Source organism: Malus domestica, chromosome 02 (genome assembly GCF_042453785.1).
Source record: "Malus domestica chromosome 02, GDT2T_hap1".
Classification (NCBI taxonomy): domain Eukaryota; kingdom Viridiplantae; phylum Streptophyta; class Magnoliopsida; order Rosales; family Rosaceae; genus Malus; species Malus domestica.
In genome coordinates, this window is record NC_091662.1 from 8,410,009 (window position 1) to 8,436,707 (window position 26,699).

General features: G+C 38.8%; 2 protein-coding genes and 1 pseudogene across 3 annotated transcripts; all 3 read left to right on the forward strand.

Annotated features, from left to right (window-relative positions):
* Window positions 1–751: 751 nt before the first annotated feature.
* LOC103454344 (uncharacterized) lies at window positions 752–3,404 on the forward strand. 2 transcript variants are annotated; one of them, XM_008393943.4, is made up of 5 exons: window positions 752–916; window positions 1,801–2,214; window positions 2,300–2,416; window positions 2,615–2,693; window positions 3,157–3,404. In XM_008393943.4, the coding sequence occupies exons 2-4, from the start codon at window positions 1,837–1,839 to the stop codon at window positions 2,690–2,692; spliced, it is 573 nt and encodes a 190-aa protein (XP_008392165.1). In that variant the 5' UTR covers window positions 752–916; window positions 1,801–1,836; the 3' UTR covers window position 2,693; window positions 3,157–3,404. The 2 variants fall into 2 exon arrangements, with proteins under 2 accessions (XP_008392165.1, XP_070663757.1); XM_070807656.1 differs by lacking the exon at window positions 752–916 and adding an exon at window positions 1,027–1,715.
* Window positions 3,405–3,790: 386 nt separating this feature from the next.
* LOC139190868 (vacuolar iron transporter homolog 2.1-like) lies at window positions 3,791–4,500 on the forward strand. The gene is made up of 2 exons (XM_070811360.1): window positions 3,791–3,912; window positions 4,188–4,500. Exons 1-2 carry the CDS (start codon window positions 3,791–3,793, stop codon window positions 4,498–4,500), a joined length of 435 nt encoding a protein of 144 aa, XP_070667461.1.
* A 3,336-nt stretch (window positions 4,501–7,836) lies between these two features.
* On the forward strand, window positions 7,837–25,202 carry LOC103455010 (diacylglycerol O-acyltransferase 2D-like; annotated as a pseudogene).
* The last annotated feature ends 1,497 nt before the right edge of the window (window positions 25,203–26,699 follow it).

Consider the following 26,699-nt stretch of genomic DNA (forward strand, 5'->3'; position numbering starts at 1 on the left):
GTAAAACTTTTTTTTTATTCATACACTTTTTGCCATTCACCTAACTAATATATATATATATATATATATATATATATATATATATATATATACAAAGAAATAGCCGTTGGAGGGTGTGAAACCATAAGAAATCAAGGGAGTTTATGGGGGTGTAAAACGGTCTGCAATCAAAGGAGTTATTAGTGGTGCAATGCTGTAGGAAATCAAAACAGACAAAAGATAAAAACCACAACGGGACAATCAAAACGTAATTCAAGTTCAAACCGAAAATAAAAACAAAACGATTTAATTGCATAAGTCAAAATCAATTGACTTTTAATATTGATAATAAAGCAAAACGTTATGTATATAATATTGGTAGTAAAACATAAATATATTTAATTAACTTCAACATTTTGAAACATCTGAGCCCCTCTCAACCCTCCCGTTGCCAACAACATAGCAGCTTTTTCTCATTCCGATGGCGTCATGGTCATTTGGTCATTTTCCTAGCCGTTCAACTTTTAATTGAACGAACGTGATTAAAGAATCTAAAGAGAATCATATTTCATGAATCATACAGATTTTGGTGTGAAATTCTATAATATCTATTTAGCTTTTGGGGGGAATAAACTTTATTGATTGAAAATTACAAGTAATCCAATTAAAATTAAAATAAATAAATAAATTGAAACATGACAGTGAGGAAGGCACGTGAACATGTACATAAAGCAAGTCCTTTTCGTAATCAAAGGTGAGCAGGAAAAATTGCTAATCCATCCGTACGTGTTGATAATACAGAGATATTTGGCATCTGATGCTGAAAAAAATAGGGAAATAAAAAATAAAAAATAAAAAAAAGGAAGGAATGAAAGAGAGAGAGAGAGCAGAGAATCAACTGGTACAAATAAAACAAAAACAGAACACCAGCAAGAAGGTAAGCTCCCCCCCCCCCCCCCCTCACCTCTCATATTTTCCTCTTAATTTTCTGTAATAATTTTGTTGCCTGTTAAATCATCACTAATGAAATTCCTATTGGGTTTTCAGTTCACTGCAATTTGCATCTGCTCAAAAATTCAGCTCAGCTTAATTGTAAACATAATCCATGAATTTTGATGCGCTAAAATTCACGTTTGATGCAGAAAAGTTCTTGTTTTCATAAGTTGCATGAACTTCTGTTCAGATTTCAGCACTTGGGAAGAAGCTTTCTTTAGTGCTGGACTAAAAGCTCTTATCTTTCCCCTTTTTAATTAAAAAAAAAAAGATTAAGAATTCTCATTTTCCTCTGTGCCTCTTGCACCAAGTTCGATCGCCTATTGTACATTAGAGTAGTTCAGAATATCCCATTGTCGAGAAGAAAGAACAATACAATTAATGTCTAGAAAACTATGAATTGGGTTATTTCTAATTTAGTGTTGGCCTGGCGATTCAATAGATAATTTGCTAATGAATGATTGAGATGTAGCTAAAAAGCTTCTCATTTGGTTCTAGATATTCTTCTAATTAATGACATTTTCATGAGAGTTATTTTGACAAAGCTAGAAAGCCATACACAGAGACCACAGAAAGTCCGCGATTTCGGGTAATGAGGTTATCTAATTTTGATTGAATTTGTGGAGCTTATCCACGGAAGAATGCATTAGTTTGAGTTTGTTTAAGTCATTGACAAACTTGTGCTACTCAACTTATGCAAATTACGTTGCCGCTATAAGTTATCGTGAATGCTGCACAAGAGGGTAGCAATCTTACTTTGTGGGAAAACACCTGTAAACTAGTGATGGAAAGCTGCTAACTTTTTTTTATGGCTCTTCACATTTTCAGTAACAGAAAGAGCAGAACAAGAAAGAGGAACAAACTATGGCTGCAACCGTGTTGTTTGCATGCCATTCCAATGTAATTGTAAGCCACTGCTGTAGAAATGATTATCCGTCGTTACCCAAATTGTTCTTGGGTGTTGGACACAGAATCGTGGATCAAACCATTGCCAACAGAAATCAAAACCCTCAAAGCCTTGAAAAAAAGAAGTCATCTTATAGGTTTTCCGTTTCTGCTGTCACCAAAGGTTCTGCAAAATCAAGCAAGTCCGATGAGAAAATCCCCCCATGGGCTAAACCGGATTCAGACGAACCCCCTCCTTGGGCCCAGAACGAAGGCAAGAAGGATGATTCACAAGAGGGATTTGAGATTCCATTTTTTGTTTATCTGCTCGCCTCAGCAATCACTGCAATCGCTGCAGTAAGCTCCCTCTTCCGGTCCTTTTGAAATCATGTATGCCACCCTTGATCTGTTGTATAACTGGAAAAGTAATATTGGACTGCAGATAGGTTCTGTTTTCGAGTATGTGAACGAGAAACCAGTCTTCGGAATCTTGAGTTCAGACAGCATATTTTATGCTCCAGTGCTTGGATTTTTTGCTTTTACTGGCATCCCCACTTCTGTAAGTTGTTCTATTTCTTTGATCTTTTTTATTTGGTTTGATTTGCACAATCAGTTTAACTACCGTGCTATGCCAAACCACCGAAAAATACACTTCAAGGGGTCAATAATCTATGTTAAGGTCGTATGGATGATTGTGTTTGTGGATGATATGAACTCAATCTCCTTCTTGGCTCCGTAATGTGGATGTTGAATGCAGGCATTCCTGTGGTTCAAATCTGTTCAAACTGCTAACAAGGAAGCTGAGGAGCAAGACAAGAGGGATGGCTATCGATAGGGTAAAAAACAGCACATTCAATGCATTAACCACCATCCATACTTATCTCAACTGGCGTATTCCATTCTTTTTCTTAATCCTATGTTATGGTATTAGTTATTTAATTTTGTTTAGATAAGATATCAGTTAATTACAGTCCACATCAAAGCTCCAAAGTCACCCACAAAGGTAGATGATACCGATTATTCTCCAGTTGTTTTCTTGATTCTTTCCAGGAAAGTGGCATGATTGATGATCATATATGTTGATCTTGTCCCGTTGGTTGTCATGGTATAAACTATTAGATGTATCTGATGGTTACTGTGGTTTTAGTTATTCTAGACATAGGGGACACTAATGAAATAAACTATGCAGCTCACACATTGCCGTCCTAGACGTCTCATTCTGCTAAATCGAACTCTTTGAATAGATAATAGTTTCAAATGCAGGATTTAACCAATTGCATCTTGTTTCTCGGCTTTCAGCATCGAATATCTTGGTGAGCTCCATACGTTCAATCCAGATAAACCAGCATAAGAAGTATGGTATTTGCCGATGAAATTATCACTGTTGATCTCATAGGAACACAATTCTCCAGTGAAACATATCATCTGTTGTAGTTACCTGCAAACAAATGAATCTCATGTGTATAAATACCTCTGCACATACCTAGAATGAAAAGAACTATCGAAACTTTCGACGGAATGAAATTGTTTTGGTCATTACTTAAAAAGGAGGTGACCCCAAGCCAACAAGGCTCCCTGCTTTGCCGGGATGGGGGCGAACATCTATAGTACGCAACCTTACCCTTGCTTTGCAAAGATGCTGTTTTTACGACTCAAATCTGTGACCTTTTGATCACAACTCTCTTTGAATATTAGCAGAAAGCACGATGTGACAAGTACATAGGTTTAAACGTTGGGCTTCTGTGTCTTCTTCAACGGAACCACCTAGGTTTTTTTTTATTCGTTTTCGATCATCAAATGTGGGAGCATAGTGTTTGTCTTTGTCGTGTCTTTCGATTTATAACACCACGTGTTCCTCCGAGCTTGTGGAAAATTGAAGAAGCCACACTCCCCAGATCCGATTGCTGCAGTAAATTTTTTCCATCTCTTTCCCATGGATACTTCTCATCAAACACTTAAAACCCCAGTTGAACACAAGCTTCCTGTAACTGACGATGAGAATTACACGAAGACCGAGCAAGCGCAGAGAGCTCAGTGGCTCAGAGCTGCTCTTCTGTGAGAAAGCGACGGGTTGCTGTCAACCACGTCGCTGATGCTTGGTGTCGGGGCAGCTAAGGTAGATCGTTGGACGATGATCTTATCCAGCATAGCGGGAGCTGTTGCAGGAGCTTGTAGCATGGCTGTGGGGGAGCTTGTTTCAAAGTTTCAACACAAAGAGATATCGAAAAGACTTCTCTTTTAAGACAGAGCAGTTTAAAAACTGAGATAGGTAAGAAAGAGCGGAATGAAAAATTTAACATAACCATTTCAATTGAACTGACTCCTTCAAGGGTAATCCCATCTGGAAATTCACCATCCAAGCTGCCGGAGCAGCCGGAGAAAGCGAGGAAGATTACTGCCGTTGAGATCACACAATTTAGTGAAGGGGAGGAGTCATTGCCGAGTTCACACCAGGCAGCATCTGCATCAGCGTTGGCATTTCTGTGTGGCTCACTTGTGCCTTTACACTCAGCCGTGTTTATTCCTCAAAATGCTATAAGAATCGCGGTGGTTGTGGTGGTGGCTTCAATAGCTCTGGCTTTCTTTGGCGGCGTGGGTGGGAGCTCGTATGGGTGGATCCCCGGCCATGCCATCTGCATTTAGGGTTTTAGTTGGAGGGTGGATTGCCAAGGCAATCACTTACGGCTTGCTTCATGCCATTTGAAAAAGAAAGTCCCAACACAAAGAACTGATAGATTCTGTATCCAGAATTTACGACACAACATATATGGTTATGCATATATTTATTGTGCAAGTCGAGAAGATCTTTCGGCATCCCAGTCGTAGTTCAAATTTCTCTCGTGCAAGTCCGGGTTTTCATAGAATTCTCAAGGTTGAATTTAGACTTTTTGTCTTGTTAAATAACAAATTACAATGAATGATGAATGTAATCAAGTTTAGAGACGTGAGATTAAATTACAAAAAAGAATAAATAAATTTCTTAAACAATTCCAAGTGGATATTGTTTAGAGCGATGTAATCTAGGAAACAATGAACCTAATTACAAGAAATCAGACTAATTATAAGCTTAATTAGCTTAATATATTCATAATCTTGTCATGCGAGATGTAACAAGTTTGGAACCTTTGAAAAACTTACTCCAAGAAATTCGGGTAATGATTCCGATAAAATTGGACCGATACAGATAAAATTAGCATACCGTTTTGAAAAGAAACTCGGATACAACTAAGTAATGTCAAAGCTTGACCAAATGTTAGAGATGCAGCGCGGGGACGTGCTGGGGTCGCGGGTGGGCTGGCAGACGCTGGGTCACGACTTACTCCTCACGAGCTTAGGCTCGATTGGGCAAGCAATGAGCTGGGCCTAGGCCGCCTGCCTGTGGGCCAGTTCTATTGGGCTTCAGTGGGCCTGGGCCTACTATGAAGCTAAGCTTGCTGCTGCAGTGGGCTGGGCCTTTTTCCCAGAGTTTTGGGCCTTTGTAAGGGCAGTGATGCATGCATCTGGGCCGTGGCTGCTGGGTTGCAGAGACGGTGATGGCATGGCTCCACGGCGGTGAGGCTTATCCCACTGTTGCGTTGAGCCTTTAGGATTGTCGTCTCGGGGCTATGTTTTCGTCTACTCTTCGGTCCAAATCCTTGTACGTACGGGGTTTTGTTCGTCGTGATTTCTGAATTTCCTACCATTGTATCCTTTCTCTAGGGATTGATCAAGAAACTTTTCTAGGAAAAATTAATTGATACGACGTGTGAGAAATTCAGCGTAATAGAAAATTCAATAAATCAAATGCAAGAGGCTTATTCAAGTATTTGAATTAGCTCTCAATGAAAGCACCAATTGTCGATGCAATTTTTTGTCATCTCTGGCTTTGACGAAAATGCACCTGCAAAACAATGAGCACCTTTGATCAAGAACCTAAGCCTCCCACTCCACCGAGGTGGGGGGTTAAGCCAATGGATCTTCAATGCCTAAGTTAGTTTCTCTGATAAGAGTAATTAAAGTGTTTAGGGATTTTTAGGGTTGTAAAAACTTACCAAAATTTGGTAGAATAAGGGCTATATACAGGGGAGTGGCTGGCTATGGTGTTAGGGTTTTGCCATACACATGGTGGCATCCTATTTGCCAAAGTTTCATAGAAAAATATTCTTAAGATATTAAATAGAAAATAATATTTTGAGATAATGGAGTAATTATCCCTAATTGATTTAAATATGAATTACTTGAATAGAGTTAATCTTCAATTGGGAATGTATTAAAGATATGATTTGGGTAATTAATTCTTATCTTTAATACTATGACGTTTCCTTGTTAGGGGCAAGTGAGCTGTGGGCAGTCGCATTCAGCTGCAGGGTGTGAGCTGCGCGTGGGAGTATCTGATGAGCCTGATCATTTGATGAGTACAATCTTGTCTTTCTTGAACAAAAGTCCACGTATCATCTCTAAAATTTTTGGGATTATTTTTAGCTCCATAAAGAGGACCAAAAATTCAAACCCAAGATTGGAAAAATCACAAAGTACCTCGCCGCATCTAAATTAGAATAATAAATTCTTATGCAAACATTCAATTTGGTTTGATTAATGGTGATGGGCGGTGATGGTTTGGGGTAATGAGATTGGGGTTATGTGAGAGAGAGGGGGTAAGGTGGTGGGTCAATGTGGCATGTAAGGATGGGAATGGGGAGGGATTTCGTCTTTTCTTCTCTGTTTTTGTTGATAATAAAAAAATTAAACTGTCAAAGAAAGAAAAGATAAAAGAATGGAATAACCTTTTATCATTGTTTATGGATGAGATTATGGGAGAAATTTCGATTTAGACTATCATTGAAAGCAAACTTCACCACTAGGTAAAGATTAACAGTTTCACCACATGACTATGAAAAAAATTTAGCCTATAATTAATGATACACAAAAGAAAAGAGCGAACATAAAAAAGGAAAAATTGGCCTTTACGGAAGAGGAATAATTAGTCTCGTTGGAAAAATTGGCCTTTACGAAATAGGACTCATTAGTCTCATTGGGACCAGTTGTGAATGAGATTGGTCGAACATATGTTCGTCATGTTTAGTAGAAAGGCTAAATTGGAAAATTTGTCTTTGTGAACTATCGCATAATGGTTTAGTAATTGGAAATGAATTTCAGGTCTAATTTTTATATTGTATATCTTGAGTTCGATTATTGGCATTATTGAAATATAAGATGATGGTTAGGATGAGATTGAAATGTCTCTGTAAACTTTCTAGACCTCCAAAAAGATAAGACTATCATGGTGAATCACCAAGTGATCCCTTTAAAAAAATTATATTTGTGGTGTTGTAAAATGTCAATGTTAGTTATGTAGTTAATAAACTCCCAATAATACCCTTGTGATTAAAGATAAAAGTCCATTTCAGTCTAAATCCAACTTTTCATTCAAGCTCTCTGTAATTCGAACCGATATGCGTACGACTTAACACCATTGGTTTTGCCAACGTCTTTCTTCCTATATTGCTAACATTAACATTTCACGGACCGTACTTCAAAATTTAATATTGTATCAACTACCCGTTTGGAACAATAAATTCATTTTACTTGGATGGTAGTAGAGCAAACATTTATGAAATCAAAATCAATTTCGAGAAACCTTGTCGTTGGGGGAAGATGGTTACCGAATTTATTAGATAGGTGGACGAGTCTATGTTTTCTCTTACTTTCTTGGTTTTTTATAAGGAAAACTAATGAAAAGAGTTTGAAAACTTTGAGTTTTAACGATAAGGACAAAATAAAGAATAAAGTGAATAATATGATAATTAACTTTTTAATGTAAAAATGTAGTTTTTCGATAAAGTAAACAGTAGGGTTTAGGTTGCAGAAGTTTTTCGTTAAAATTTTCAATTTTTATATACACCACCGATTGGAAGTGATGTAATTATGCGTATAACAGAGAAAGAACCATAAACAGAGGGAAGGCAGCTGCGACGCGACACCAATGCTACTCAACACTGACCACATCTTCTCCAACCCACCCAAGTTTCATTCTTTATTTACAAATTAATTTATTGGGTCGGATTAAATTGCTCCGAAGGACAAGAAGAAGTTGCAGAAGCAGAAATCGTGGAGATGAAGGAGGAAGAGTCTCAGAAAATTGCGGTTTTCAAAGGCAGGGAAATATTCGGGTCCAATGCTTTGCACTCGTTTGTGGCTCTGGGTATTTGGCTGGGTACAATCCATTTCAACGTGGCTCTGGTTCTTTTCACAATATTCTTCCTTCCATTTTCCAAGGCCCTTCTGTAAGTGTTCATCCTTCGTTACTTCACAAATCTTTTTTTTCTTTCTAGTTTGTTTTTTCGGTCTAAAGGCTTTCGATGAGGTCTCTAACTACAAATGTTCTTTTGAATTAAAAATTAAAATTTGTTGTTGCTTTTTTAAAAGACTCATAGAATACGAGCTTAGAATTCATTCCACACCATTGGGCCACCTGTGCTCGTTAAAATATGTTGTTTATACAAATGAGAATTCAAATAAAATCTATAATTTATGAGATATTAAATGATAAATTATATGCTTTAATATTATATATATATATATTGAACCAAAATATGGAGCATTTTTCAAAACACAAAAAAAAAATTATTGAACCAAAATATGGTACATTTTTCAAAAAAAAAAATATTAAGCTTAATTCCATTAAATTTGACATGGATACATTGTCAAATCAATGTACCCATATAAATAAATAAAAAAAAGAAAACTAATGAAAAATGTTTGAAAATTTTGAGTTTTAACGATAATGACAAAATAAAGGATAAAGTGAATAATATCATAATTGTTGTAAACATTCATAGTTTAAGTATGATTGTGTAAATCCTAGATAAGATTTGATTCTAGTTATCCTTTCCTATTACAACTTGTATTGCTTGGAGGAGAAGGAATATCTTCTCTCCCTTTACTACTATAAATAAAGGCACAATGTAGGAGGGATAACAACACACACATTCCCCTACAATTCTACAAACACACATCTCTCTCCTCTCTCTCTCTGCCGCCGGCCCTAGTCCCTCTGTCAGATAAAATAGACCACAACACGTTATCAGCACGCTCCTACCGCTGCGCTTAGGAATCTGACGTTGGAGATTTTTTTTCTGCATCAAACCAGTTCATCCATATCATCATGCAATCAGGTTCTTTCCAAACAACGGCTTTTAACTCGATATTTTGCAAGCCCTGATAGCATGAACATTCACCATGATGCATGACCCAACTTTACGTTTTACGTATTTTAGATTCTACGTAAATTGTGTATGCTTCATAATCAAAATTGCTACAATTATGTGAATTTGATATTTGTCATGAATTGAATCCTACATATGTACATGCATTGAAACTATTATTTGCATATGCATCAACGTAAATATGTGATTCATTGAATTTTACATGCATATAATTATATTTGAATTGAAAATTTTTGCGATTGGGGAAATTAGGGTTCTAGTCGAACCCGTGCCTGTGCACCATGCAAGGCCGCAAGCCACCAGGCCCGCAGCCTGCGATGGCCCAACCCAAACCGAGAACCCACACCCGCAAGCATGGAACCACACGGTGCGTTTGAAGCACCTTGTCCCGACCTACGGCCTGAAGCCCAGGTCCTTGCCATCGAGTCTTCCGACGCAACACGACCGGCAGTCATGCAAATTGGACACAACCCATCGTTTTCAATAACGATTCCGTGCAATTCCAGAAGAATTCCATGGGTTTTTTTTTCATTTGAATTCAGTTGAATTTTTTGGTTCTCTTTGCCCCGACGTCGAGATTTCATCTCCGTCGATGAGTACTTGGTTCTCCGACGACCCATGGTTTGCACAGACCATGGACTGTCCCCTGCACTGGCTCCGTCAATCAAAGACCGGCCTTCTTCCCCGATGGACACACCCAGCTACGGCTGGGATGTTTTGGTCCTGCAACCCGAGCCCTAGTGGGCTTCAGCCTCTCGGCCCGTGCGAAAAAAAGATTTTTTTTTGTTCTTGGGCCAGCCTAATGCGGCCCGCGTGAAAGAAAAAAAATGATGATTTAGGGCTGCACACAGCAGCCCATTCCCTCTTCTCACCCCGTGGGCATGCAGCCTACACCCGAGGGTCATCGGCCTATATTTTTAGGCCCCGAGATTTTATTATTTAATTTTTTTAAAATAATATGGGTTTTTATATTTTCACCCACACTTTAATTTGGCCCCGAAGACCAAAAATAAATTAATTCACTTATCATTATACAATATTTCTGCATATATTCTTTGCATATTTGTTTGCATATATATTTGTGTTTGCCTGCAAGAATATACGAACCTGAAGTTCATAATTACTTTGAAACCCGAAGTTTCTTATACACATGCCTTGTTAGAAAACCCGAAGTTTTCACTTAAATATATCACCCATGAAAACCCGAAGTTTTTCATGCAAAATTAAACCAATACATGTCTATTAGAACCTGTATGTTCTACTCCTATGTGAATGGATTGATTTTTCTCCATTACACTAACCACATCTTGTCCATCTATTTTGTGATAGGAACATGTCGAACTTGAACAAACTCGACTTCACCGCTTTGGAGGTTTCTGGAAGGAACTACCTCAAGTGGGTTCAAGATGTGAAGCTCCACCTCACTGCAAAGAACTTGCGTCCTGCTATTGAAGAAGCAACAGATAAACCTGTTGGCGAGGCTGAAAAAGCCACTGCTATGATCTTCATCCGAAGACATATCCATGACGCTCTACAAACTGAGTACCTTGCTGAGGAGGATCCACGTGCATTATGGGTCGCTTTGGCTGATCGTTTCGATCACCAAAAGGACATATTCTTGCCTGAAGCAAGACACGACTGGCAGCACTTGCGCTTCCAAGACTTTAAGTCTGTGAATGAATATAATTCTGAAGTTTGTCGAATCTGATCACTTCTCAAGTTTTGCAATGAAACTTTGACTGAAGAGGATCTCCTGGAGAAGACCTACTCGACCTTTTCTGCTTCTAATATTGTCCTGCAGCAACAATATAGAGCTCAGAAGTTCACTAAGTTCTCGGATTTGATCTCTGTTTTACTTCTTGCTGAAAAGCAGAACCAGCTGTTGATGAAGAATCATCAAGCTCGACCTACTGGGGCTACTGCTGTGCCTGAAGCACATTATAGCACTAATCAGCACCCAAAACGCCAAAAGAGGCGTGGTAAGGGCGGCCAGAAGCCATCCCACCAAGGTCAACAGAGCCAAGGCCCATCCAAGGGAGGAAACAAAGCCCAGAAGCGCCCAAACCTCGCTCCCAAGGCCCCGAACTTCAAGAATAAGGGCAAAGCACCTGCCACAATGAATGACGATATGTGCTATCGTTGTGGTTCCAAGGACCATTGGTCCCGTATTTGCCGTGCTCCCAAGAAGGTTGTGGATGCATATCATTATCGTCGTACGAAGTTTGAATCAAACTTCCTGCAAGTGGACGAACCGGAGACTACAAAGATGGAGGTTTCTGATTTTCAGGAGGATACCACTCCTATGGAAGATTAGAATCTTAGACATAGACTTATTTTTCAGTTAAAATAAGACAATTGGGGCCGAATTCCACCTTGTGGCCGAACCCCACCTTGTTTTTGGTTGATTTTGAACAATTTTCCTTTATGTTTTGGATTATTAGTTGGCGATTTATTTTGGATATTAAGTTTTTTCCTTGAATAAATGAAATTATTTTGAATTTATACTTGTTTTTATAAACTTTTATGCATGTGACTGATTCAAATTAATTTTTCATTCTAGGTATGACTAGTGGGAAAGTTAGTTGTCTGGCAGATAGTGCAACCACGCATACTGTTTTGCGTGAACGCATCTATTTCACTAACTTCGTACCTAAGAATGCACCTCTGACAACCCTCTCAGGCCCATCCAACCTGATCGAAGGATACGGTAAGGCACGTATAATGTTGTCCAATGGTACAATCTTGACCATTGCTGAGGCACTCTATTCTCCACGTTCCGGAAGAACGTTACTAAGTTTCAAGGACATTAGAGATAACAATTACCACGCTGAAACCCACGTAGAAAACGGAGTTGAATTTCTGTGCGTAACTTCCTACGAATATGGCCAGAAGCGTATTCTAGATAAGATGGAGCGTAACCCGAGTGGTCTGTATACTACGACCATACGCCCCATAGAATGCCACTATGTGGCCGGCCCTACCACAGGGACCGCGCACGAAATTACACTTTGGCATGATCGTTTGGGACATCCTGGACGAATAGCGATGCGCCGTATCCTCAAAACTTCACATGGGCATCCACTAACCCGAAGCTTAGGTTCGATCCATGAAATTGCATGTCAAACATGTTCTATGGGAAAGCTTATTACTAAGCCTTCTTATGACAAGATTCGTTCGAATCCTCCCATTTTTCTACAACGGATTCAGGGGGACATTTGTGGACCGATTCAACCTCCCTGCGGACCATTTAGATATTTTATGGTTTTGGTTGACGCTTCTACACGTTGGTCACACGTGTGCTTGTTGTCCACAAGGAACGCTGCATTCTCCAAACTGTTGGCTCAGGTTATCAAGCTCAGGGTTCACCACCCTGATTATCCGATCAAATCTATTCGATTGGATAATGCTGGAGAATTCACATCTAAAACTTTTGATGACTATTGCATGTCGGTTGGGGTTGAAGTTGAACATCCTGTACCCGATGTTCACACCCAGAACGGCCTGGCAGAGGCTTTCATTAAGCGTTTACAAATGATTGCTCGATCGTTGGTCATACGTACCAAGCTCCCGATCGCTGCTTGGGGCCATGCAATATTGCACGCAGCAAAGTTGGTCCGCCTGAGGCCTGTTGCGACACAACCATTTAGTGCCCTTCAGTTGGTCACCGGATGCGAACCCGACATATTGCATCTGCGCGTTTTTGGTTGTGCGGTCTATGTGCCGATCTCGCCGCCCTTACGTACAAAAATGGGGCCTCAGCGAAGGATGGGAATCTATGTCGGATATGATTCTCCTTCGATTATTCGTTACTTAGAACCTTTGACAGGCGATCTGTTTACCGCTCGTTTCGCGGATTGTCACTTCTATGAGACAGTCTTCCCGTCGTTATGGGGAGATAAGAACGTCAACGTTCCTAATGAACGACGCGAATTATCGTGGACGACTCCCACTTTGTCTCATTTAGATCCCCGCACCGCTCAGTCTGAAGCTGAAGTGCAGCGCATATTAGATCTCCAGAGCATAGCTCAGAGCATGCCAGATGCTTTCACCGATCTAGCGCGCGTGACAATATCACATATTCCAGCTGCGAATACGCCTGCAAAGATGGATGTACCAAATGTACGACGGACTACCCTCCTGGAAGCCCGGGACGCCAATTCTGGTGATCCACGTACATTAGCGGCTAGCCAATCATCTGCCCCTACACAAAAGCGTGGCAGACCCCTTGGTTCAAAGGATTCACACCCCCGGAAGAGGAAAACCATGGCACAAGGTCCTGAAGAGCCTACCGTGAATCCGACTATCGCTTACTCATTTTACCCAACTCATGAGAAAATTCTAGATTATGGAAGCGTCCTTGAAGAGACGAATCCTCCTCCCGAGAATCGTGAGATTTCGGTCTATTATGCTAGCTTAAATGATGTGGCGTAGAAATGAGATGATTGTCGACGATGCATTAGCATTTGCAGTAGCTACTGAGATCATGTTGAGCGATGACATTGAACCGCGTTCCGTTGATGAATGTCGACGTATAGCTGATTGGTCAAACTGGAAACAAGCAATCCAAGTCGAACTTGATTCACTTGCGAAACGTAAGGTGTTTGGACCTGTAGTTCCTACTCCTCCACATGTGAAGCCCGTTGGCTACAAGTGGGTTTTCGTCCGGAAGCGTAATGAGAAGAACGAAATTGTGCGTTACAAAGCTCGTCTTGTAGCATAAGGTTTCTCACAACGCCTCGGGATTGACTATGACGAAACTTACTCACCCGTTATGGATGTGATTACTTTTCGATACCTTATCAGTTTGGTAGTTTCCGAAAAACTGGATATGCAGCTGATGGATGTAGTAACCGCGTATCTCTATGGGGATCTTGATACGGAAATTTATATGAAAGTTCCCGAAGGACTTACATTGACTGGTTCAAATATTTCCAAACCCCGGAACACGCTCTCAATTCGGCTGAGGCGTTCACTATACGGTTTGAAACAATCCGGAAGAATGTGGTATAACCGTTTAAGTGAGTATTTGACTAGTCAGGGATATGTGAATAACGAACTATGCCCTTGTGTGTTCATTAAGAAGTCACATTCCGGATTTACGATTGTTGCAGTATATGTCGATGACATGAATCTCATCGGAACTCCTGAAGAGCTCGCGAGAACTGCTTCGCACCTGAAGTCGGAATTTGAGATGAAAGATCTAGGTAAGACTCGATACTGTCTCGGCCTCGAGATAGAGCATTGTTCGGATGGAATCCTAGTATATCAATCGAACTACACCCAGAAGGTGTTGCGCCGTTTTAATGAGGATAAAGCGAAGTCTTCGAGTACTCCTATGGTCGTTCGTACGCTAGATGCAAAGCGAGATCCCTTCCGTCCGAAGGAGGATGATGAAGAGATTTTGGAGCCTGAAGTTCCTTATCTAAGTGCGATAGGCGCTTTATTGTACTTAGCTCAATGCACTAGACCTGACATCTCCTTCGCTGTTAATCTTTTGGCAAAATACAGCAATGCACCAACACGCAGACATTGGACTGGCGTGAAAGACATCTTCCATTACCTTAAGGGTACTACGGATTTGGGCTTATTCTATCCCTACGAATCCTCGAGTGATGCCGCACCCTATGCTCATCGGGTTGATTCTCGCCTTGTTGGTTATGCCGACGCTGGATACTTATCTGATCCGCACAAGGCGCGTTCTCAAACGGGTTATGTCTTTACCGTTGGAGGCACTGCAATATCTTGGAGGTCAACTAAACAGACCTTAGTTGCCACTTCGTCTAACCATGCTGAAATTCTCGCCTTACATGAAGCAACTTGGGAATGCTTTTGGTTGAGAGCAGTAGTGGGCCATATTCGAAGCTCCTGTGATCTTCATCCCGCCGTTAATGCCCCGACGACGATTTTTGAAGACAACGCAGCTTGCATCGAACAGCTCAAGAAGGGTTACATCAAAGGAGACAACACCAAGCATATTGCGCCGAAGTTCTTCTTTACACATCAACAACAAGAGCATCAGAAGATTGAAGTCACGCAAATCCGATCACAAGACAATCTGGCCGACCTCTTCACCAAATCACTACCGAAGGCGACGTTTCAGAAGCTTGTTCATGGAATTGGTATGCGTAAACTTTCTGAGTTGTAACTTTGCTATTTCTCTTTGGAATTATGTCAAACTCAGGGGGAGTATCTTCTAGATACTTGCTTGATCTTAATGTACTCTTTTTCCCTACGATTAGGAGCATTTTTCCCACTGGGTTTTTGCTACCTAACTAGGTTTTAACGAGGCACCCACCTTGGGCTGGTCATATCCCTGATGACGTCCTGTAGATGTTTCTTTTGACTTTGCATTTCTCACGCATTTTTCCTTAGACTATGGATTTTGTCCCTACTTGGGTTTTTGCCATAGCCTTAGGGTTTTTTAGTGAGACTTACTACTTATGCAAGTTCCTACCTTATTGAGAATAAGCGTTGTTCCTTGGAATCAATGCCGACGAGTCGACTTCCTCAACTTCTGCATGATGCTGAATCTACCTTGAGTATTTACCCACTCAAGGGGGAGTGTTGTAAACATTCCTAGTTTAAGTATGATTGTGTAAATCCTAGATAAGATTTGATTCTAGTTATCCTTTCCTATTATAACTTGTATTGCTTGGAGGAGAAGGAATATCTTCTCTCCCTTTACTACTATAAATAAAGGCACAATGTAGGAGGGATAACAACACACACATTCCCCTACAATTCTACAAACACACATCTCTCTCCTCTCTCTCTCTCTACCGCCGGCCCTAGTCCCTCTGTCAGATAAAATAGACCACAACAATAATTGATTTTTTTAGTGTAAAATGTGGTTTTTCGTTAAAATGAACATTACCATGAGCTTTTCATTAAAATTGCCTTTAAAAAATGGGTTAGAAAAAAGTTGCATGGATTTTATATAAAAAAAATGGGTACATTTATACTAAAATATGTTACATTTTACATATAAAATAAAAGGAAAACTAATGAAAAAGACTTGAAAATTTTGAGTTTTAACGATAAAGACAAAATAAAGGGTAAAGTGAATAATACCAAGATTGACTTTTTAGTGTAAAAATGTGGTTTTTCGTTAAAGTGAATAATACTGCGGGCTTTTCGTTAAAACTCCCTATAATAAATTAGTATATTTAAGAATGGATACATTTAAGATTACAAAAAATTGAAAAATTATATGAATGTATACATAGATTTAAAAATTGAAAATCTTTTTATGAAAAACTAATGGGTACAAACTTATTCTAATTTTTTTTTTTTGAAAATGTTTTGAATTCAATTTCATTTGGAAGTTTAATAAGGGCGTGAGTATAAAAATCCTAAATCCATTACTAATTTTTATTTTAAAAAATTATGTAACTGACATTTAAATTTATTAATATATTAATGTTAGGGACTTTGATCAAAATCTAAAAACCGATAAGGTATCATGAACATTAATAACTAGAGACTGGATATTAAAAATAAAAAAATAAAAAACTAAGGACTGGATACTAATTTTTCCTTTAAGTTATTAATTTGTTTGCTGAAAATTTTGAAATTTTCAGTGCATTTGGGTTGCTTGTGTTGTTTGTGATCATCCCAATTGATGATAAGAGCAAAATAGGAAGATCACTTTCCAGGTAAAAGTTGTACCCTTTTTAGAGCTTATATTTTGGTTTATCGTACAGGATTAGTTAAGACAGGACGGTCGTGCACAAAACGGAACTGACAAGTACACAAGTAATTTGTTTTGGTTTGAATTGGATTTTCAAGTACATATGTAAGCATGCCTGTTCTTATTTTCCCGTGACGCTGCACGCAGAGGATTTTTTAATTTTTTAATTTGTGTGAGAAAAATTTTTAATTTTGTTTTTGAAATAGAAGGAAAGAGGAAGAGACTGATAGAGAATGTGGGAGTGGGAATATTTTTTTTTTAAATTTTTTTAATTAGAGATATGTTAGGATAGGCTTTGAAAAAAAACAGCAAAATTTGGTTATGTGAAATTACATTTCTACCCCATATTTCTTATTCATGTTCTGTTTTAATTAGAGAGTTAAACTGATAATTTCATAGAGTTTTGGTTGACAATGAGTGTTTTATTAATTAGTAGAGATATTGAAGTAAAACTGGTTACAAACTTTTAATCAGAAATAGAACCGAATTACACTAAATGGATATAAACCATGGTTTAGTGTCCTTCCAGTTCAATTTTGAGTAAAAGATTGGGAGTTTAAAATACATTTTCTTTCGGGTAAAAGGTAGGATCATATTACCCTTTAATATTAACGGGTTGAATTCGGGTCGGGTCATATTACTCGTTATTTAACGAGTGTTACACTATACGACCCGTTAAGATATTGGGTATGACACGAAAACAATATAAACACGGAAAACACGACACAACTGCCAGGTCTAATTGTGACTCGTCAAATTTGTGCATGTTTCCCCAATGTATTTTTATCCCATTAGAAGCTTTGATGAAGTAATAATATGAGTGGCGTTTGGCTCTCTGTGGTTCATGCAGTGTTTGGTTATGAACCACATTCGGTTTTTGCAATTGGTGTTATCGCACTTGCTGACCTTACTGGGTTCTTGCCTCTCACCAAAATCAAGACCCTTGCGAGTAGCGCGGTAAGATTTCTTTGCTTCGTTGGCACAATCCTTTCTTCTTTTCATATCATGTCTCGACCTTTTTTCTTACAATTTCTTAGCTATAATTTGTGTGGGAATTATGTTTAGGTGTTCTACACACCATTCATGAGACATATATGGACATGGTTGGGTTTTTCACCGGCCACAAGGAGTAATTTTATCTCCCACTTATCCGCCGGTTATAGTTGCGTCATTGTGCCTGGTGGAGTGCGGGAGATATTTTACATGGAGCCTGGCACTGAGGTTTACATCTACAAAATCTTTCTTGTGCTCTTGCTGTACCTTTTCATCAAGTCATCTGTTGCTATATGCACTAATCTGACAATCAGCTGGTGTCTGTTTTCTCAATTGTAATTCCGTTTCTAATTGCTAATCGGTTGCTTGCTTTGTAGGTAGCATTTCTTAAGTCGAGAAGAGGATTTGTTCGCATAGCCATGGAGCTGGGCCATCCCCTGGTTCCAGTTTTCTGCTTTGGTCAGGTATCACCATTTTCTATCTAGTTTTTGCACCCATTAAGTCATCTACAAAGTTAGCCAGTTGCATAATATCTGTTTTGAGTCTGTTAATTACTGGCTTTTCTGGTCCAAACCTGCATTGATTTCAATAGTTTTCTAGCTATTAAGATTAGTTTGTTGCAATTTCTTTGTGGTTTCACGCATCCAATTTCAGGATTATTAAAGGGGTCGTTACGTTTATTATATCTTTAGTTGTTGATTGTACTTCTTTTTCTCTCATGCATGTATATCATCTAGCAATGCAACGATAATTTCCATTTCTTTTCTTATGATCCGTCCATGTTGCAGTCAAAGGTATACAAATGGTGGAGGCCAAGTGGGGAATTAGTTTGGAAGTTTGCCAGAGCTCTCAAGTTCTCCCCAGTTTTCTTCTGGGGAATATTTGGGTATGCATTCTAAGTTATCGTCGTCTTAATAGTACTCTTCATGAGTAGAACTTTTATCTTTGCAATTAGCTTTGGAAAGTATGTCTGCAGAAACTGAAAGGAAAAACTATTCCGCTGAAAAACTTTCCCGTTAGATTGAGAAGAAATTATACTACTATTAAAGCATTATTTACTTTTACTAACCAAACAAGGAATTTTTTTAATTTCAAATTTTGCTTTCGACCTACTCTGTTGACTCGTTATGTATATTTGTACATTGATGAGGATTGAAAATGAGCAGCACTACGGTTTCAACTGTTAATGGTTTATATCATGCTTCTCCGCTGCAGAACTCCTGTACCCTACAGTCATCCAATGCACGTGGTGGTCGGAAAACCAATCGATCTCAAGAAAACTCCGCAACCCACCATGGAAGAGGTATGAATTGCACCCGAACAACTGAGCATATCGGATGTGTTTAGTCCCCTGTGAACATTCAATCATGGAGAACCGGTGCTTGGACTGTATTCATATTACTTTATTGCACTCTTTCTGCTGCCCTGGACTTCATCTTCTATGCGCATCATTCTTGATTGAATGCTTTTAATACGAACACAACAACAAATCTTTATCCCACTAAGTGAAGTCAGTTATATGAATCCTAGAATGTCACCGCACTTGGTTTTTATTGAAACTGGTTTGTATGGATGGGTTGTATGTATGAGTTGTCATCCTCACTTTAGCCAAGTCATAGGCTAAAGTCACTTTCCATAGCTTGTCATTCACCTTACATCAACCTTTCCATAGTTTGTCATTCACCTTACATCAACCTTTCTTAGTTGCTTATAAAAACTTCTTTACTTGTAATTTGGTTTTTGCTTTTCCACTTGTTAGGGCAGATTTTAAGGATTGTGTTTATGTAGTTATCCTACAATCTATTGTAGCTTTCTTTTGGCTCTCTATAAGAGTTGTTTTCACTCTCTTGTAACATTCATAATGAAAGATACAACAAATATTGAAACCAAAAACTCAACATGGTATCAGAGCAGGAATTATAGGGTCCTGATTCTGTTCATTTTTTTACTTCTTCATTTGCTCATCATTGATAGAGATGGCAGAAGAAAATGTGTCTAGTGCCGACAGTGCCTCTTCCTCCTCCCCAAACTTAACCCAAGGGGTTGAGAACAATCCAAATCAACGACTCTGCTCGGTGCTACTGAACGAGTTCAACTACCTTCCTTGGTCAAGAGCTGTGTCATTTGCTCTAGGAGGAAGATCGAAGCTAGGGTTTATCAATGGAAGCTCTGAGCCCCCAGAATCCACTTCACCAACTTACGATGCATGGCATGCTACTGATCAGCTGGTCATGTCCTTGTTACTTAACTTCATGGAGCCAAAACTGTCTGAGCTTTTCAGCTACTCAGAGTCTTCCCTTCTCCTATGAGAGTCTGTCAAAGACATGTATGGCAGCTAAAACAACTCAGTTCGCATCTTTCAACTGAAGAAGAGTGTGGCTAGTTTAAAGCAAGGTGATCACTCATTTGTTCAACACCTTGGAAGTATGAAATCCATGTGGAATGAACTCGATATGTATCGTCCACACACGACTGATTCCGTTGTGCTACTGAAGAGGGCTGATGAAGACAAGGTGTTTCAACTCTTAGCAAGCTTGGGAGCGGAGTATGAAGACCTGCGTAGTCACTTGTTAATGACTCAAGAACTGTCCTCCTTTACCTGTGTGTGTCATGCAGTCCAGAGAGAGGAAACTCGACAAAGAGTGATGAACGTTGAGCCCAAATCCAACTCTGAAGCTAGGGTTTTCACGACAAATCACAAAGCAACTGGTGATAGGGTGCTTGGCAAGAAACCAGACTGGAAATGTTCTTATTGCAACATGAAAGGACATTTGAAAGAAAAATGTTGGATTCTTCATCCGGAGTTAAAGCCTAAGTTTGATAGGGAAGGCAGGATGATCAAAGATGGGAAGGGTGGAGTCACTCCAAAAGCATTTCATTTAGCTTGTTCCTCAACTGATGGGATGACCAATTTCTCAACAAATCATGTGTCCTTGATCAACGAGTTTGCTGCTTTTCTTCAAAAGAAGCAAGGAAGCACTGAACCTGATGAAATGACACCTGAAAACCCTACTGCAATTCTAGGGAAATTTGCTGGATTCTTGGCTGACTCGGAGAACACATCGAAAGGCAATATTCCAGGTATTATCAGTGCCATTTCCATTGCTCTTAATGCAAATGTTACACATGATTTTTGAATTATTGACTCTGGTGCCACTGATCATATAACTAATAAACCCTCTAGTCTCCACGATTTTCAAAGAACTATAGATCCAATTCATGTATCTGTTGCAAATGGGAAAGGGGAACCTATTCTAGGGAAAGGAAAGATTAGATTGCTAAGTGAGCATACTGATTCCACTGCTCTCTATGTACCTTATTTTCCTTTTCAGCTCTTGTCAATAGGAAAAATCACAAAAACCTTAGACTGTCTTGCCATATTTTCCCCTTACAATGTTGTGTTTCAAGACCGAGTTACTCAGAAGAAGATTGGTGAAGAGTTCTTCTTGAATTGACTCTACTATCTCTCAAAGGAGTCCAATTTTGTCAAAAAGCTCAGTGTCAACTTAAGTCAAGTTCAGGAACACCAACTTTGGCATCAACGCCTTGCCCATCCCTCAAAACATGTGATGACCAAGTTGTTTCCCTTTTTTTGTAAAAACACACTGGAGTGTGAAACTTGTCAAATGTCAAAAGCCACTAGACTTCCTTTTGTTTCCTCTAATTCTAGAACTAGTAAACTTTTTGAGCTTGTTCACTCTGATATTTGGGGTCCTTCTCGTGTAGAATCCTTTGATGGGTATAGATATTATGTTACATTTATTGATGACTATTCTAGAGTAACCTGGTTGTATCTTTTAAAACTTAAAAGTGATTTGTTTGATGCTTTTAAGGACTTTCACAACCTAATCACCAATCAATTTTCATCTAAGTTATATATGTTAAGACCAGATAATGGTACCGAGTACACTTCCAATAACATGAGTAATTACTTGAGCAATCATGGCATTTTGCATCAAACTAGCTGTGTTGGTACACCACAACAAAATGGTGTGGCAGAGAGAAAGAATCGAGACTTATTGGAAAAGACTTGATCACTTATGATCCAAATGAATGTTCCTAAGAAATTTTGGTCTCAAGCTCTACTCACTGCCACGTACATCATTAATAGACTGCCAACTCGGGTGTTGAATACTAAATCTCATTTTGAAGTCATGAAGGGCAGGCCTATAAGCTTGTCTCACCTCATGACCTTTGGTTGTACTTGTTATGTGCACATTCAAGTTCTCCATCGTGACAAACTCGACACTCGAGCTGTCAAATGTGTGTTTATGGGATACACCAGTTCTCAAAAGGGTTACAAAGTGTACAACCCTAACACGGGGAAGTTGGCAGTCTCTAGAGATATGCGATTTGATGAATATTCACCTTATTTCCACAAAGGGTTGGAGACTAATGCTAATATGGAAGATCTTATAGACCTATTTTCACTACCTATTCCAGTAGAAATTCATGAAGTCATTCCTGCTCATATCAGCACTGATAATTCTCAACTCACTGAGAGTGTAATTGATGCAGTGCCAAGCTCCTCTGAACCATCAGAAGCTCAACCAAATCAGCAAGCATAAGTACACCAAGAAGAAATCCTACACGAGATAGACATCCACCAGTGAGGTTACAAGAGTATGTTACTTACACTGCAAGGCATCCTATCTCTGCAGCCATTTCTTATCACAGATTCTCATTTTCTCATACTTCTTTCCTTAACAAATTGTCCCACACTTTCGAACCAAGGAATTTTCATGAAGCCACATGCATGCCTGAGTGGCAAGATGCTATGACTCAAGAGCTTCAAGCTCTGAATGACAACCAGACATGGAGTGTGGTGGATCTTCTAAATGGCAAGAAGGTCTTGGGAAATAGATGGATATATAAAACCAAATTCAACTCCAATGGAAGCATTGAAAGACATAAGGCACGGTTAGTAGTTCAAGGCTTTACTCAAACATATGACATTGAGTATAAGGAGACCTTTGCTCCTGTTGCCAAAATGAACACAGTGAGGGTATTGTTTTATGTGGCAGTCAATAATGCATGGCCCTTATTCCAAATGGATGTGAAGAATGCATTTTTTCATGGGGATCTTGAAGAAGAAGTGTACATAAAGTTGCCTCCTGGTCATCCAAGAGAAAATGAACCCAACAAGGTCTGCAGACTTCATAAAGCCATATATGGTCTTAAACAGTTCCCTCGAGCTTAGTATTCGAAGCTTAGTTCAGTCCTTAAAACTGCAGGGTTCAAAAGGAGTCATGTTGACTCTTCTTTGTTTGTTCGAAGTAGTATTGCTGGCAAATTGGTTGTGCTTATATATGTTGACGACCTAATTATTACAAGTGACAATATAAGTGAAATCAAGACGCTTAAGCAGTCACTTCACCAAAAATTTGCCATTAAAGACTTGGGGCCCTTGAAATACTTTCTTGGAATTGAGGTGGCTACCTCTTCAAAGGGATTGTTCTTGAATCAAAGAAAGTATGTTCTCGATCTTCTAGATGAAGCTAACATGATGGAATGTAAACCATCTCGGACACCCCTAGCTAGCAAACTTCAGTGGCATGAAAAAGGTGAACCTCTCTCGGACCCTAGTGTTTATCAGCAAATGGTTGGGAAACTTATTTATCTCACCATTACTAGGCCTGATATCTCATATTCAGTTAGCCTAGCCAGTCAGTTCATGCACTCTCCTACTCAGTTCACTGGGAAATCGTCAAGAGAATACTTCGATATCTCATGGGCTCAATAGGAAGGGGGATAATTACGAAGAACAATGGATCAAATCACATCTTGGCCTACACAGATGCTGACTGGGCTAGAAATGCCCTTGATCGAAAATCCACAACAGGTTTTTGCACATTTGTTAGAAGGAACCTTGTCACTTGGAAGAGCAAGAAACAAACTGTTATTGCTCGATCTAGTGCCGAAGCTGAGTATAGGGCTATGGCAGCAACAACCTGTGAACTCATATGGTTGAAAGGTTTTCTTTCCGAGCTCGGATTCACAAGCATGGCACCTATGTCCTTATATTGTGATAACCAAGCTGCCATGCACATTGCCTCTAATTCAGTATTCCATGAAAGGACCAAACATATTGAAGTTGACTGCCATTATATTCGTGCTCAAGTTCAAACCAAGGTGATAGACATCGTGTTCACACGCAGCCACGATCAACTTGCTAATTTATTCACAAAAGCACTAGACTCTACTCAGTTTCAGCGTTTGTTGTGCAAGCTTGGATCAATCAATCCCCTTGATCCAGCTTGAGGGGGTGTATTGAAACCGGTTTGTATGGATGAGTTGTATGTATGAGTTGTCATCCTCACTTTAGCCAAGTCATAGGCTAAAGTCACTTTCCATAGCTTGTCATTCACCTTACATCAACCTTCCATAGCTTGTCATTCACCTTACATCAACCTTTCTTAGTTGCTTGTAAAAGCTTCTTTACTTGTAATTTGGTTTTTGCTTTTCCACTTGTTAGGGCTCTTGTAACATTCATAATGAAAGATACAACAAATATTGAAACCAAAACTCAACAGTTTTGCACCATGTCTTCTGTTAACTCCGAGTATTCCATATATTTTCTTGAAGAATATTTCCAAGTCTTTCTAAATCCTCCTCTACCCTTTTTACCTTGGCCTCCGTCTCATAGTAGCATCTTTTAACCAGAGCATCTGTAGGTCTTCAGTTTCTGTGTCCAAACCATCTTAACCAATTTTCTCTCATATTATCTCTAATTGCGACTACTCCTACGCTACCTCGGATATCCTCGTTGGTTTTGTTTGTGCAATTGAACCTCCATTCGATTCACATCTGGGTTCACATCTCTTATCTTCTACGGAGCAGTCGCATGTGGTTTTACATATTTATAAAGCTTGTTTACTGGAGGGCTCTCTCCTAAATATAGAGCTATTAATGTTTTCAAAACCTACAAATATAGATTTAGTTTCATAGCGAAATACATGCAAGTGAAGTTTTAAATGTACCGGAAAATAAAAAAAGTTTTATCTGGTGTTGACTGGGTGCTGCAGCTTCACGGAGTTATATAATTTCACAAGTTTGTAGCTTGATATCGGTGCTGCTGGATTTCTGAGTTCATGCTTTTTTCTTTTCCAGGTGAACGAAGTGCACGGTCGGTTTGTTGCAGCACTGCAGGATCTATTCGAAAGGCACAAGGCACGGGTTGGTCACGCCAACCTTCAATTAAAAATTATTTGATCAGACACTCTTTTTTTTGTTTTTTCTATTCATTTTCTGGGAAAGTTAGTGTTAACTTGTTGTATTAACTATGAAGTTAGATTGTGAAAATAATGGTTGAAGAGTCGCGATTGTGAAAATAATGGTTGAAGAGTCGCTTTTAGTGTCTAAGCTCATTTGTAAGTACTTTTAAAAGACTGAAAACACTTTTTGTGAAAATGTTTTTGGAATCAATCCTTAATAAAATTCAAGTGAATTCTAAAAAAGCACTTGAATGTTCTTTGCAGGAATTACTTCAAATGCTTTTGAAATCTTTTTTTTTTCTTTTTTAAATATGTTTTTAGTTATTTTAAAGTTACTTTTAAATGATCGTTTCATCTGTACAACAAAAAGTGGCATAATCATGTGTGTGAATAAAGCTCTCTCTAAATTTATTCAAACTTTCTCAATAAAATTAGTGATTATACACAGTAATGAAGACTATTTCATTTTTCAATTAATTGTTTCTCATTAGTCCCCACTTGATCGGCTACACAAAATTATTATGCGATTTTAAAATATGGAAAGAGATCATCTTTGGATCTCTTCTACCAAATCCACACAATCAATTAATCCAGACATTTGAAATTTGATTTAACAGCTACAAATAGAGGATCCCTTTAAAAGTTATAATAGCCGTTAGATCAAATTTCAAGATCCTGAATTTAATGATTGTGTGGATTTGGTGGAAGAGATCCGGAGAGGATCTCTTCCCCATTTGTCAAATCGTATAACCAGTTCACTTGCTATAATATAATGGACAACAGTTTTATTTAAGGAAAACTAATGAAAATGGCTTGAAAATTTTGAGTTTTAATGATAAAGACAAAATAAAGGGTAAAATGAATAGTACCAGGTTTGACTTTTTAGTGTAAAATATGGTTTTTCGTTAAAGTGAACAGTACCGTAAGCTTTCGTTAAAACTCCATTTTATTTATCATATGTTCATGCATATAATATTTTGGTGCCACAAATTATATGTTGAAAATAAGTACCACGTTGATGAGAGAATGAGCTTTGCATGAGCTTATAAGTAAGTTAGGCTACTCCCTATATTGCTAATTGATTTTATGGTGCAACATCAACTTTCTTTATAGTATCATAGCAGGTTGTCAAACGTGTGAAACTAAACAGCCACACTCCTCCACGTCATCCCGTTTTATTGTCCGCGTGTTAGACTTGAAAATTCACCATCATGTGAGGGGGTATGTTGAGAATGAGTCTCACATTGATGGGAGAAGGAACCTTGCATGAGCTTATAAGTAAGTTGGATTACTCCCCATATTATTAATTGATTTTATGGTAAAACTTCAATTAATTTTTGCTCTTCAATATCTTTGAAAACCGAAAGCAAACTAGCTCTATACAATTCACATTTCCGTCGTGCATGCTCAAGTTAAGCTCTAGTTTCTCCATTTTCTGGTCCTCGTCATCCTGCAAAGTCCAATTGAAACGCAAATTAACCATCGACTACTCACCATCCGCAAAACTATACACCAGAAGTCAAATAATCGAAAAAAAATGAGAACAAACAGATTTATCCCACAAGATAAGCATGTGCACCAATCTTCCATGTCTCCAGTACTCATGATCTCTTGCCAACTATCCCTCTGCATCTACTTCAAAAGACAATGAAGCCCTAATATTATCATTAAGGTATTCGAGTGGTTACAAGGAAACTGACCGTGGATAGAGTTTTGAACCCCCATTCATGATCACCGAAG

Coding starts and splice junctions, on each gene's coding strand:
- LOC103454344 (XM_008393943.4), top strand. CDS start 1,837: ATGGCTGCAACCGTGTTGTTTGCATGCCATTCCAATGTAATTGTAAGC. Junction 2,215..2,299: donor CAATCACTGCAATCGCTGCA/GTAAGCTCCCTC, acceptor ATTGGACTGCAG/ATAGGTTCTGTTTTCGAGTA. Junction 2,417..2,614: donor TTACTGGCATCCCCACTTCT/GTAAGTTGTTCT, acceptor TGTTGAATGCAG/GCATTCCTGTGGTTCAAATC.
- LOC139190868 (XM_070811360.1), top strand. CDS start 3,791: ATGGATACTTCTCATCAAACACTTAAAACCCCAGTTGAACACAAGCTT. Junction 3,913..4,187: donor TGGCTCAGAGCTGCTCTTCT/GTGAGAAAGCGA, acceptor GACTCCTTCAAG/GGTAATCCCATCTGGAAATT.